This window comes from Sinocyclocheilus anshuiensis, unplaced genomic scaffold (assembly GCF_001515605.1).
Source record: "Sinocyclocheilus anshuiensis isolate Anshui unplaced genomic scaffold, SAMN03320099.WGS_v1.1 scaffold387, whole genome shotgun sequence".
Lineage (NCBI taxonomy): Eukaryota > Metazoa > Chordata > Actinopteri > Cypriniformes > Cyprinidae > Sinocyclocheilus > Sinocyclocheilus anshuiensis.
Window position 1 is genome coordinate 923,106 of NW_015549624.1, and position 14,560 is coordinate 937,665.

General features: G+C 35.1%; 1 protein-coding gene across 1 annotated transcript; it reads left to right on the forward strand.

The window, feature by feature from the left end:
• Positions 1 to 8,367: 8,367 nt before the first annotated feature.
• On the forward strand, positions 8,368 to 14,298 carry LOC107659503 (dnaJ homolog subfamily A member 4-like). The gene is made up of 8 exons (XM_016448471.1): positions 8,368 to 8,466; positions 8,771 to 8,918; positions 11,380 to 11,554; positions 11,721 to 11,825; positions 11,942 to 12,169; positions 12,241 to 12,471; positions 12,585 to 12,685; positions 13,465 to 14,298. The coding sequence occupies exons 2-8, from the start codon at positions 8,787 to 8,789 to the stop codon at positions 13,675 to 13,677; spliced, it is 1,185 nt and encodes a 394-aa protein (XP_016303957.1). The 5' UTR covers positions 8,368 to 8,466; positions 8,771 to 8,786; the 3' UTR covers positions 13,678 to 14,298.
• Positions 14,299 to 14,560: the final 262 nt, after the last annotated feature.

A 14,560-nucleotide genomic window follows, 5' to 3' on the forward strand; every position in this document is an offset into this window, starting at 1 on the left:
TAGCGAACTGACAGGATTTTACCGTAAGAACACATTCCAGTCAGTTTCAAAAATCTCTCTCCTCCTCGCTTCGATTAGTTTTCTTATATTTTCGACACATATTCCTGTCATGAGCGCCGCAAACACCGACTCGATCGTCTCAAGCGCCATTCCAGCTGTTTCCAGTTCGCACTCACCACATTCACTGGTCCAGTTTTAAAGGAACACACTCCACGTCCTCCACATTCCTAACCCAGCGCCGTCGGGTTACTTATTACTGATATCAACCCAAATTGGGTCAAATCAAGTTGGCTTCATAACCCAACAGTCTCAACCAAGCGTTTGGATTGAAACAATTACCAGCGTGTTTTATATGTGTAGGCTATAAAAAAGTACACAGTGTATGTTTTTGCTAAATCGCTTGCAAATATAAGATTGTTGGTTGGTCATACATACCACATAATAATAGAATAGGTACCCCTTAGTTTCAAAATACTTACAGTAGAACTAATTTGTAATTTTACAGATTATTACCCCTTTATTCCCCCAAATTAGCATATTATTCCCTTATACCTACAGAGGTACTAGGTAGGCCTACACTATAATTGCAAAAAAGTTACGCTGTAAATTCTGTTTACTTATGCAGTACGTTGCAGGTTGTCTTTCTGCCTGCTTCTCCCCTTTGCACTTTTCTCCTGTTCACAGCCTTTTCTTTATTTCTTTTAAGCATTTTTTATGCCAAATGTTTCAGAAATCCTACTGTTCCAACTGTTTTCATCTCAACACCTGATGACAGGAGAGACGCTGAGCTTTCTGCCACAAATCAGTGGAACATGAGAGCGATCTGTGAACAAGTGTTTCTACACGCTTGTACATCGCTGCTGGATCACATCATACAAATGCTCTTCTAAACATCACAATACAGAGATTTCTGACAGAGAAGAGCTGGAGAACTCAATCAGCATCTACTCATCCGTCTGTGAAACACAGTTGAACTGACGGCTGTCTTCTAGATGACAGAGAATCTACCAGCCTTCAAATCACTGAAACTTTGACTCTACAATCACTGGTTTATGTTCAAGAGGAGGAGCGTAAAATCTGAGCAGCTGATGAACTGAAGCTGCTGCTCATTGTGTCTCGTCGTCGCTGTCAGTTATCCAGCATTGTGTCTCTCCTACATCGGATCAGATTTATAGTCGGTGCAGCACAAGGTTTCTTTGAGCTCTAGAAACAGTGACATTGTCGATCGACACAAGCTGAGATTGACTGAGTCTGTGCTTCACCTTCTGGACTTGCATTCATCAAAGATCATCAAGATCTGTTGTTATTCACTGTTTTGTGACTCTCCAGCACTTTTGATGATTAATAAAGTTTTCAGTGTGAATCTGTCAAAAGTCTCCTGTAAGAATCATTCAATAAAAATAACATTTTGTGAATTTCTCAAAGTTGTTGTATGTTTAAAACGTCTTTTCTGTTTCTTACTTAATATAATATTATGATGTCTACTATTACACACTCAAGAACCAAATTTTTTCTCAAGGATGTTCTTCGACCATTAAAGGCAGATTATTTTCTTGTCAATACTGATATAATACAGAGAAACAAAAACATCAGTTGTAGCTTGACTGTCTCATTTGCTACAAATAAATATTATACTTTTTTTCGTTATATAACAAAATATTAAAATAGATTACATTTAAAAAACTGACAGTACAAATGTACAAGCAAAGTTTTGAATCAAAACATTTCATAAAATTTAATTTGTTAGCTTTGTTAACTAAATATGACAATAAATACACAGTTCAAAATGAAGACAAAGACTCTTTGACAGTTTCTGGCTGTCAGTCTTTGTGTAACGTTTATTGTTCCCATAATGAACTGCACCGGTGGTTATTCTGCTGGGATATCTATGTGATCTTGAGAGGAAAATGACTTCAGATGTAATTGGTTAAAAATAATTCAAGATGTGTCTCAAATAAGTGAAGTTAGTATTAAATAATTTAACAGATAACATTTGAATTACAGACGTTGAATACCACAGACCACTTCTTTGTCCATGAAATGCATTGGTTACTCCTCAAGCGTTCATTGAAACCTGTGATCCTCGGAGAAAGTCCATTCAGAGCATAAGGAGAGGCAAATTATTGCTTGGAGAATGGCATATCAGTAGGCCTGAACAGTTATTGATAAACAAGTCCAACATGTCTGTCCGTCGAGTCCATCATTAGAGTTCGACTCCGGAGTTTATGAAGTCCGAACTCAATATTTGAGATTTGAGAGGCACCACAATCTTTCGATCTGAAGAAGGAGAGTCTGATTTCTGTAGTGAGCTGTAGGATAATTCAGATGAACATGAAGGCGGGACGCTGGACTCTGATCCTGCTACAGTTGAGCAAAACACCAGCATTTGAGCACATGATACAAAGACTGAGGAATAGAGAGAAAGACTTCACTATAAACAGACTTCAGTGCACTATCATAAAGACACTTCAGTCATGTTGATGTTCATATATTAACAAGCTCTTACTGATCCACCATTCTCTGAGCACTAGGGTGCTTTTTCCTTGTGCTGTGAATGGATCAGTAACATCAAAAATAAAAATAAAAAACTCAATTTGTTTGCTTTAGATATAAATGAGTGGAGCATAAGAGCGACCTTAGAGCAAGTGTTTCTACTCGCTTGTACCCTTTGCACTTTTCTCCTGTTCATAGCCTTTTCTTTATTTATTTTAAGCATTTTTTATGCCAAATATTTTCAAACCGATGACAGCAGAGACGCTGAGCTTTCTGCCACAAATCAGTGGAACATGAGAGCGATCTGTGAACAAGTGTTTCTACACGCTTGTACATCGCTGCTGGATCACATCATACAAATGCTCTTCTAAACATCACAATACAGAGATTTCTGACAGAGAAGAGCTGGAGAACTCAATCAGCATCTACTCATCCGTCTGTGAAACACAGTTGAACTGACGGCTGTCTTCTAGATGACAGAGAATCTACCAGCCTTCAAATCACTGAAACTTTGACTCTACAATCACTGGTTTATGTTCAAGAGGAGGAGCGTAAAATCTGAGCAGCTGATGAACTGAAGCTGCTGCTCATTGTGTCTCGTCGTCGCTGTCAGTTATCCAGCATTGTGTCTCTCCTACATCGGATCAGATTTATAGTCGGTGCAGCACAAGGTTTCTTTGAGCTCTAGAAACAGTGACATTGTCGATCGACACAAGCTGAGATTGACTGAGTCTGTGCTTCACCTTCTGGACTTGCATTCATCAAAGATCATCAAGATCTGTTGTTATTCACTGTTTTGTGACTCTTCAGCACTTTTGATGATTAATAAAGTTTTCAGTTTGAATCTCTCAAAAGTCTCCTGTAAGAATCATTCAGTAAAAATAAAATCTTCTGAATTTACCAAAGTAGTTGCCTGTTTAAAGTTTCTTACCTGTGTCTTATAAATTTGATATGATTATGTGCAATATTACACACTCAAGAACCACATTTTTGTCAATGATGATGTTCAAACATTAAGGGCAGACCAATTTATTTTCAAAAGTGATTCAATACAGAGAAACAAAAACATCACATGTAGCTTGACTCTGTCTCATTTGCTCAAATTTAAAATGCATACATTTATTTTCATTTTACAACAAAATATTAAATAGATCACATTTATTTCAACGACTGACTATACAAATAAACAAGCACACGTTTGAATGAAAACATTTGACAAAAATTACATTTGTTAGCTTTTGAATATGACAATAAATACACAGTTCGAAATGACGACAAAAAATCTTTGACCGTTTCTGGCTGTCAGTCTTTGTGTAACGTTTATTGTTCCCATAATGAACTGCACCGGTGGTTATTCTGCTGGGATATCTATGTGAACTTGAAGGGAAATTACTTTAGAAGTAAATGGTTAAAAATACTTCAAGACGTGTCTCAAATAAGTGAAGTTAGTATTAAATAATTTAACCGATAACCTTTGAATTACAGACGTTGAATAACACAGACCACTTCTTTGTCCATGAAATGCATTGGTTACTCCTCAAGCGTTCATTGAAACCTGTGATCCTCGGAGAAAGTCCATTCAGAGCATAAGGAGAGGCAAATTATTGCTTGGAGAATGGCATATCAGTAGGCCTGAACAGTTATTGATAAACAAGTCCAACATGTCTGTCCGTCGAGTCCATCATTAGAGTTCGACTCCGGAGTTTATGAAGTCCGAACTCAATATTTGAGATTTGAGAGGCACCACAATCTTTCGATCTGAAGAAGGAGAGTCTGATTTCTGTAGTGAGCTGTAGGATAATTCAGATGAACATGAAGGCGGGACACTGATCCTGCTACAGTTGAGCAAAACACCAGCATTTGAGCACATGATACAAAGACTGAGGAATAGAGAGAAAGACTTCACTATAAACAGACTTCAGTGCACTATCATACAGACACTTCAGACATGTTGATGTTCATTTATTAACAAGCTCTTACTGATCCACCATTCTCTGAGCACTAGTTTGCTTTTTCCTTGTGCTGTGAATGGATCAGTAACATCAAAAATAAAAATAAAAAACTCAATTTTTTTGCTTTAGATATAAAATATCAAACCACGTGGCATATGCAAACAATTGACACTAAAGCAGTTTTCAAAATTTCACTTTTTCTGAGACACTTTTTCAGTTTTTAGTTACTGTTAACCAGCTGAGAATCAAATGTTTCTCATGTTTACAGTTGTACAAGTCACAAGAGTTTAAGTTCGGCTCCGGAGATTAATAAAGTCGGACTCGACATTAGAGAGTCAGGTGGAGCTACAAACTTTCTGTAGCTGTTAAAGAGGCAGGACAGAGCAAAGCCGCACTCCAGACAGTATAAACCAAGAGTTTATACAAGCTCAGCTGTTCGGCTATAACTCGAAGAACTTTTTTTCTAGAAGAATCTGCACTATAGAGACCATGAACTCCTTCACAGTGAACTTGAATGCTCAAATCTGTGTTACTATCATGTCAACACCTGATCATGTGAGGGAAGCCGAGCTGCCTGCTACAAATGAGTGGAGCATAAGAGCGACCTTAGAGCAAGTGTTTCTACTCGCTTGTACCCTTTGCACTTTTCTCCTGTTCATAGCCTTTTCTTTATTTATTTTAAGCATTTGTTATGCCAAATGTTTTGGAAATCCTTCTGTTCAAACCGATGACAGGAGAGACGCTGCGCTTTCTGACACAAATCAGTGGAACATGAGAGCGATCTGTGAACAAGTGTTTCTACACGCTTGTACATCGCTGCTGGATCACATCATACAAATGCTCTTCTAAACATCACAATACAGAGATTTCTGACAGAGAAGAGCTGGAGAACTCAATCAGCATCTACTCATCCGTCTGTGAAACACAGTTGAACTGACGGCTGTCTTCTAGATGACAGAGAATCTACCAGCCTTCAAATCACTGAAACTTTGACCCAACAAACTTAATGCTGTGATTCTTTTTACAAAACCAATAAAACACTGTTACACTGCTATTGTTTTTGGTGTTTATTTATAATAAACTGATTGCCCAAACAGTTTTGTGAATTTCTTCAAAAACCTTTTAAATAAAAAAGGAAGATGAAGTCTCTTAGACATTGAATTAATCATTGAAATCCAGAAACGAGAAAGTAAACTTTGGAAGGCATTGGTTCTGTAAGAAATTGGGGAAAAGAAGGATATGACGACCCCTACTGATGACTGATCAGTACAGTTGATTAGTTTTTTGATAGGCCTATGGAGCCTAGCTGAGTTTACAAAGTCAGGTTAACACTAATGCAAACAAAGTGATGCTCATTTGGATCTTTCTTTCAAAACTTCAACTTAACTTACAAATCGTTACAACTTACTACAGTAATACTATTCTGTGTTTAGTATCATATCCTGTTGCTTATTACTGTCTGTCACATAATGCTTTCTTGATGTTTGGTAAAAGACATTTGTGACTCTTTATATGAAGGATGATAACAGAACTATATCATCAATAGAACTAAAATTCCTTAATAGGTTGGAGCCCAGATAAAGAAAATAAAATATTATAAAAAATCTATACTAAACACATGTGCTAAGCCTAAGACATATTCTGTATTCATGTTGGTGTTATATGGTTTTTAAAATCTTTTATACAATTTTCAACAAATGTTGAAGTTATTAACACAGGAACTATCACGAAAAATTATGCTGGTATGATCCTTTGATTTGCAGATCAAAGTATTGCTTTATTTGCAATATGTCTTCTTAAGAAATAATCGGACAATAATGCCCAACAAGTAGCCATATTCATTAATGACGCTATTCCACATTATACAAAACAAAGCCACCCTGACATTTTTTGCTTACTTTGTGCCAAAAAAAAGAAAGAAAAAAAAAAACAAGAAAACATAAGCTTAATTCGGACAAAAATCCACATTTTGCCTTATTTTTTATTATAACAATCTGTCATTGATTTTTGATTTTTAACTAAAGAATCAAATCTACATTAACAACAGTTATGCAAAGTGCATGCTATTTATAATTAGGCAACCAGAAACAGAAAAAGTAAGAATAGTGGGCCCATTGTTAGTGGTTTGATTCTCTTTTGGTCATATTTACCTGTAAGTGGTTCGCAAGGTGCATTTGCAGGTGTTCACTCAAAGACCTTCTTCACTGCTGCTCGCAAATGATAGGATGCCTTTACAGTCTTTACTTGACTGTGTGTAAACATCTACTTCATCCAGCTCTCTAGTTTGTTCTCTGTGTTCCTGTCAGTGAGAACCTTCCACTAGTAGAATCTACAAATGATTCAGGTGTGGGCGAGCTGTTCGAATGATTCAGACTGAATCATAAACCCGTTTGAATGATTCAGTCCAATAACCAACTCTAGTACACTCTTAAAAATAAAGGTGCTTCGTGATGCCATAGAAGAACCTTTTTGTCTAAATGGTTCCATAAAGAACCTTTAACATCTGAAGAGCCTTTCTGTTTCACAAAAGGTTCTTTGGGGCGAAAAAAGGTTCTTCAGATTATAAAAAGGTAAGAAAGAGATGGTTCTTTAAAGAACCTTTGACTGAATGGTTCTTTGTGGAACTAAAAATGGTTCTTCTATGGCATCGCTGTGAAGAACCTTTTGAAGCACCTTTATTTTTAAGAGTGTAGCCTGAAAATTCATTCACAAATCAGCATCGTTAATAAACGACAGAAATACAGGACGCATGACATGATACATGACATGAACATATTTTGAGAGAAAATGTGTCACATATTATCACATTTTATACCTAAAGTTAACATCAACCGAAACTAGACCTATACATGCAAAATGACTTTTGCAATGAAGATTGTTTCATTAGTACCACAACGAGTTTCAAAACTAATTCACAGTACACGGATTCTTTTAAATAAACAAGACTCTGTGTGTTTACAGTTTATATAGGCTACTACTGCGTTGGTGTACTGCTATATTTTGAAATATTAATATATCAGTTATGATGCACTTTGGTTGAAATCAAAATAAAACAGCATTCACGACCTATTAAGATGACAGAAGACTAATATATTTCACTTTAAATGTTTGACAAGCTATATAAACTTTATAGGGCAAAACTGTTGAAGCAACTTTTGCTTTTACAAACTTAAATATGTTTCTGTTATATTAATTGGTGGTAAATATTCCTTAACATTAACTAAAATAAAATATGAATAAACTATGTTGTTTCAGCTAGTTGCCTGGGCAACCGTTTCATTTAGTTTTATGTACTAACATTTATTTAAATTAAACGAAAACAAGCAAAGAAAAAAATTAACAAATAACACCACGATTTGTACGTAACATATCCACCATCATCATTTAGCCTGCTGAAAAGTTTACCTTGTTAAAGAGCGACCTCTGCTGAGCAATCGGCAAATATATTTTTGGAATGACACTGAATCATTCTTTTCCATTAGTTTAAATAATTATTTTCCTGTTAATCCCAGTAAAGCTGCTTTGAAGCAATCTGTAATGTATTGTTTAAAGCGCTATATAAATAAATTAGACTTGACACATGTGGGATCTAGATTTACTTTGCTTTAGTAATAACTTGCAACGTTCTATAGCTTTCTTTTTTTGCATTAATTTAGCAATATTTGCACATGCATCTCACATTTCTTTAGAAAATGTAAAAATAAATTCAACTTTGCATGTTAGTCTAAATTAAAACATCATGCACACCCATTCTAGCATACATAAAGTTAGGTAGGCCTATCGTTCATAATGGCTTGGATACATCTCATGATACCAATCTGCATGCCCTTATTCCATCCCATCATCCCGTCTATTTTTCGCATGGAAGGCTCCGGCGCTGGAGCTCGAGAAGGTTCTGGAGCGCCGCGGTTTATATGAGAGCGACAGCGCGCGCTGCGTTCAGCGGCAGTACAACAGTCACACAAGCAGAGAGACGAGCCCAGCGCGACAGCGAGCCGGCGTTTCCTCTTCCTTTATTCCTGTGAGTATTATCAAACCCATAACGTACACAAATACAACCACGAAGCTTTATTTGAAGGGTTCTCTCTAGAGCCATTCACTCATGTAGCGGACAGTTTGAGTAGGCTATCACGTTAGCTTTCAAGTAATAACAGTCTGTTGTAATTCAAGTGACCGCTTGTATTAACCTGCTCTAATATTGTTTCATGTTTAGTGGCATTATTAAACACTGTATTAAGCTTTAATATGTCTTTTAACTGTCATAGGCATGTTGTGGTAGTAGGCAGGACTGTTGATAGCCTATGTTGTGTTCCTGTACACTGTAGCTGATTCCTGTCAAAGATGGTTCGAGAAACCGGTTTCTACGATCTGCTGGGCGTCAGTCCCAAAGCCTCGCTGGACGAGATCAAGAAGGCATATCGGAAACTGGCGCTGAAATATCACCCGGACAAAAACCCGAATGAAGGCGAGAAAGTAAGTGAAGGTGCTGCGCCGCGAGCGGATACTGTATCATGTTTCACGTTGCCTGATAAATACAGCGACAGAAATGAGAGGAACTTTCTGGAAGTGTCCTGAACACTCATGAGAGCTGCGAGATGCATTTCTAACAGTGGTGTGCGGTGGTGTTTTAAAATGAGGAGGCAGTTTTATATATAAATATATAGTTATATATAAATATTACATACAAAAGAGAATATAATTCTATTTTGTATTTTATTAATATTATTTGTATTTTAATACTAAGTATATATTTCATAGTGTTTTTATGCATTTTTATATTTATTCCAAAATAATGACTAAAGGCAGTAACAATTTGAACAATATTCTGGAAACAGTTTACAATAAGGTTTCATTAGTTAACTATCACATGAACTAAGAATAAACAATAGCCTACTTCTACAGCATTTATTATTTCTTAGTTAATATTCATTTCAGCATTTACTAATGCATTATTAAAATCAAAAGTTGTGTTTGTTAACATTAGTTTATGCACTGTGAACTAACATGAACTAACAATGAACAACTGTATTTGTATTAACTAATGTAAACAAAGATGAATACATACTGTAATAAATGTTCATTGTATGCTCATGTTAGTTAACTCATTAAATGACACCTTATTGTAAAATGTTTCCAATATGTTTTATTTGTGAACTGATGTTCAGCTGTTCTTTTTAATAGTCAACTTATTTTGGGTCATCGTCATAAAAGCTCTGTAAACACTGCCACAGACACGGAGATATATCACATCCAACCTTAACCGATCATATCCAATTTATAGCGCGATGGAGGCATTGCCTCCTCTCACGTGACTTTCCCTCATTCATCTCAATGAGCCTCCAGAAAAGTCACGGCACGCTTTGGGTTCTCTGTAGAAAGTCAATGGACCGAAGGGAGGCAAGCCTCCGCTGTAACTTTAGCTGCGGGTGTCGCTGTTGGACAGCGTTACTTTATAAAAACGAGTGACTTTTAGACTTTTAATATCATATTTAGTCATATTTGCGCTGTTTTATTTTTGTAATATCGATTATTTTCTCATCCAACTTTTTGAGGAGACACTGCCTCGCTTGCCTCCTCGGAGGAAACGCCCCTGATTTCTAAACATGGCTTTGAGATCTATCCACATATATGGATGCATATAGTTCATGATTTGTATTTTTATTATTATTTTTATTAGATTTTTTACATTTTTATTATTTTGAATGAAGCAGTAAATGGTGCAGAAGCCCTTGACTAATGAAAGAAGAAAAAAAGTATTTTGTTTAATTATTATATTTTATCTTATTTTATGTAATTATTATATTTTATCTTATTTTATGTTGTTGCTAACACTTTAGTATAGGGATCAATTCTCACTATTAACTAGTTTCTTATTAGCATACCTATTATTAACATATTGCCTGTTTATTAGTACTTATAAAGCACATATTCTGTATGACCATATTCTACACCCCTAATCCTACCCAATGGACCTTTTTCACATTTCTGGGTTTCTCAGCAGCGGAAGTCGTCATAGTTGGGATAACTTCAAGAGCAGTGGATGGGAGAGTACCATAACTATATTTTTTGCATTCCCATTTGCTCAAAAAGCAAAACAAATACTCCGCAAGAGTGTTTTCATGACTTCATGAAAAAATTGAGAGAGACTGATAACGGTAGTCAGAAGAGAGAACGATGCCAAATTTACCGTCCCTCCCATAGACACTGGATTAGAAACACCCTGGCATTAGCGTTAACTAGTTTTTTTTTTTTTTTGTCATTTGATGCAAAGGTGATATTATGCAAAGTATAGTGTTATAAATGTAGATACATTTAAAAAAAAAAATCAAAATATAAAAAAACAGCATCGTAAATCCTCATAAAGTTTTTTATATTTAGATTTTTTTTAAATGTATGTACATTTATAACAACGATGTGTATCTTCACAGTCTTGTGGAAAGGGTTCATACCTAAACTTAACATTTCATAACACTTACTATTCATAAGCAGCAAAATAGGAGTTTATTGAAGCAAAAGTCGTAGTTAACGGTTTGTTAATGGCGAGAATTGGACCTTAAAATAAAGTGTGACCATGTTGTTTTATTTAGATATTTGTTGTGGTTTTCAAAAATACACAAACAAAAATAAAAATCATGGGGAAAAAAATAACAAATAATCAAACAAATATATAAATAAATAAAAATAACTGTGGGGAAAAAAAGAGTAATTAAAGTTTGGGGGGGGGTTGATGAAAAATCCTAATACAAAGTGATGGGGAAAAAGAAAGAAAAAAGAAATGCAGAATAAATGGCCAAGGAGAATAAAAGTAAAAAAGAAATTAAGCAATTTAAAATATGTAATAAATTTGTTAATTAGTACAGAAAAATAACAGATTCGTGATGGGAAGTGTGTTTATGCATGCATTATTAAAATTAATATATTTTCTATCCTCCAGTTTAAACTAATATCACAAGCCTATGAGGTCCTGTCAGATCCCAAAAAGAGGGATTTGTATGACCAAGGTGGTGAACAAGCCATAAAGGAGGGAAGCATGGCAGGAGGAGAATCTCCCATGGACATTTTCAACATGTTTTTTGGTGGCGGTGGCAGAATGCAGAGAGAAAGGAGAGGTGAGACATTTATTTACTGCACTAGGTGGCAGTAAGCAAATGTCATGTTTTGTAACGTCCCCCCATGGGAAGTCAAATATAGTCTTAAATATAGTTTATGCACTTTAATGTTTCATATCCTAGTGGTTGGTAGCTAATACTGTGTAATCTGTTTTCCTTTATTCAGGTAAGAATGTGGTTCACCAGCTTGGAGTCACACTGGAGGAATTATACAACGGCTCAACAAGAAAACTTGGCCTTCAGAAGAACGTGATCTGTGAGAAATGCGAAGGTAAGAAGGTTGCTAGTCTGTTGAGTTCCTTTAATGGGAAAATTGTTATAATAATATTGTAATTCAAGCCCCAGTGGTGATTTAAAGATTTAAGATGTAAATGATCTGTCTGGCAGGTTATGGAGGCAAAAAAGGCGCAATTGAAAAATGCTCAACATGCAAAGGAAGAGGGGTTCAGGTCCAGGTGCAACAGATTGGACCGGGAATGATCCAGCAGATTCAGAGCATGTGCTCCGACTGCCAAGGACAGGGGGAGAGGTTCAACTCCAAGGACCGTTGCAAGAACTGCAATGGACACAAAGTGGAACGCAAGAAGAAGATTCTTGAAGTCCATATTGACAAAGGTAGAAGAACATGAACTTCTGTACTCTAATGAAGTATTCTAGAAGCATACTAATAATGGTGTTTGTCACAGGTATGAAGGACAGCCAGAAGATCACATTCCACGGAGAAGGAGATCAAGAGCCTGGACTGGAGCCTGGTGATGTTATAATCGTACTGGACATTAAACAACACCCCGTCTTCCAAAGACGAGATGACAACCTGATCATGAAGATGAAGATCAAGCTGGTGGAGGCGCTCTGTGGGTTTAAAAAAACTATTCGTACGCTAGATAACCGATTGTTGCTCATCAACTCACCTCCAGGTATGTCCTATATACTATTTACATGTGCTTAATATTCGAGTGGTATTTCAATTAATATTTAGGACAGCAAATCAATTTGGATTGATTTGAATTTTTATTATTTTTTGTTTTAGGTCAAGTAATAAAACCTAATGATCTAAAATGTATTCATAATGAGGGCATGCCTGTGTACAGAGACCCTGATGAGAAAGGGCTTCTCATCATACAGTTTGAGGTAAGTCAGTACCTAATCTGATTCTATTACTATCATTATGTTTTATTCATTTGATTTCATCATGGTTTATTTTATTTGATGTTGCTTTGCATCTTCGATAAACAAACCATAAATAGATGGCCTACTGCCAAAAAAAAAAGTAATTACTAATAATAAATTAAAATCATTGAAAATTAAAAAATGGACACATTTTTAATCAAATTTGTGATAATTAAAATTCTTACTATTATTATATTTTATTATTTTTATTTTATTACTATTTGTATTTGTTTTGCTTTGCAAGAACAAAATCAAAACGAATTAAATATAAATTTAATTAGATCTAAATTAATTAGACATTATTATACTGAAAATAACAATAAAATTGAATATGATGTGTGATTATTATCATTATTATATTTAATTTTTTTTAAATTTTGATTAGCATCTTATAGGAACAAAACTAATTGCTTACTGCTAAAAAACCCAATTACTAATAAAAACTATATAAATAATAAACTAAAGTAATTGAATATAATGTGTGTGATTATTATTATTATTATTATATTTTTTCATTTCTTATTTATATTTTCGAGTATTTTGCTTGGAATCTTCTATGAAAAAAACTAATTGCTTACAGACAAATAAATAAATAAAAATCTCACATTGGAAAAATAAATGTTTAGTAAATATATAAATAAATAATAGAGAAAAAAAAACTTGTGTGAAAGCAAACAATGATTAAATTATAATTTGTGTTGGGACCATCACATTTTACAGAAGCCTTTCTATTCCCTCAGACTGAGTTCCCAGATAAACACTGGCTACCTGAGCACATGCTGCCTGACCTGGAGAGGCTACTTCCAGTCAGAGATCACGTCATGATGTCAGATGATATGGAAGAGGTTGACCTGTGTGAAGTAGACTATGAAAAACAAAAGAGAAACCACAGTGGTGAAGCCTGCGATGAAGACGAAGGCCCCAGGCATGGCGTCCAGTGCCAGACTCAGTAAATGTCATATAGAAGAAACACTGGTGCAATACTTGTGTGGCTGCAAATGTACACTCGGTATTAGGCCGGTTAAATTTAGTTCTTGCTGAGTGATACGTACAGCAAGAACTTCCTCACCAAGCCTTGCGAAACAGACCATTTTCTTGCCACCATTGGAATTATTTCTGAAGTGTCTGCTGAGGAGGAACCAGGAGTGTTCGGCAATTACCACCATAAATGAGTATTACCGGCCATTTAATTAAAGAAACTATTTTGGATAAAAAAATGGAATTTAAGTGACTTAAATTTGCATGTAAATTATTCTGTATGTTTTGAGTATGTTCACTTCTGTATGTTAATCTATAGATGTGCTTTGGTCAAGAGCCAGTTGAAAATCTGTATTTGTAAGAATGTGACACACCATATGTTTAATGTGTCGTTTCCTTCTTTAAAATGTGTTTTATTTTCACAAATAAAACATTTCAGTACAGTTCCTCCTTTGTTTACTTGAATATCCATAATTGCAACTGAATGAAAGCAATCTCAAAAATCTTTTCAATGCAAAAGTCAGTTTGTAGTATTCTAGCTAATTTTATATTGTATACAAACCCTCACATCCAATTTATAGCCTGGGGTCGGTGAGATTATTATTTATTTTTAAAAGAAATCAGCACATTTAATCAACAAGGATGCATCAAATTGATCAAAAGTGATAGTAAACATATTAAGAATGGAAAAAAAATCCACTTTAAATAAATGAAGTTCTTCTGAATTTTCTATTAAAAAAAGAATACTGAAAAATAGTTTCCACAAAAAAACTAAGCAGCACAACTGTTTTTTATATGTATAATATTAATAAAAAGATAACTCATTAGCATAAATTAGCAGATTTCTGAAGGATCACG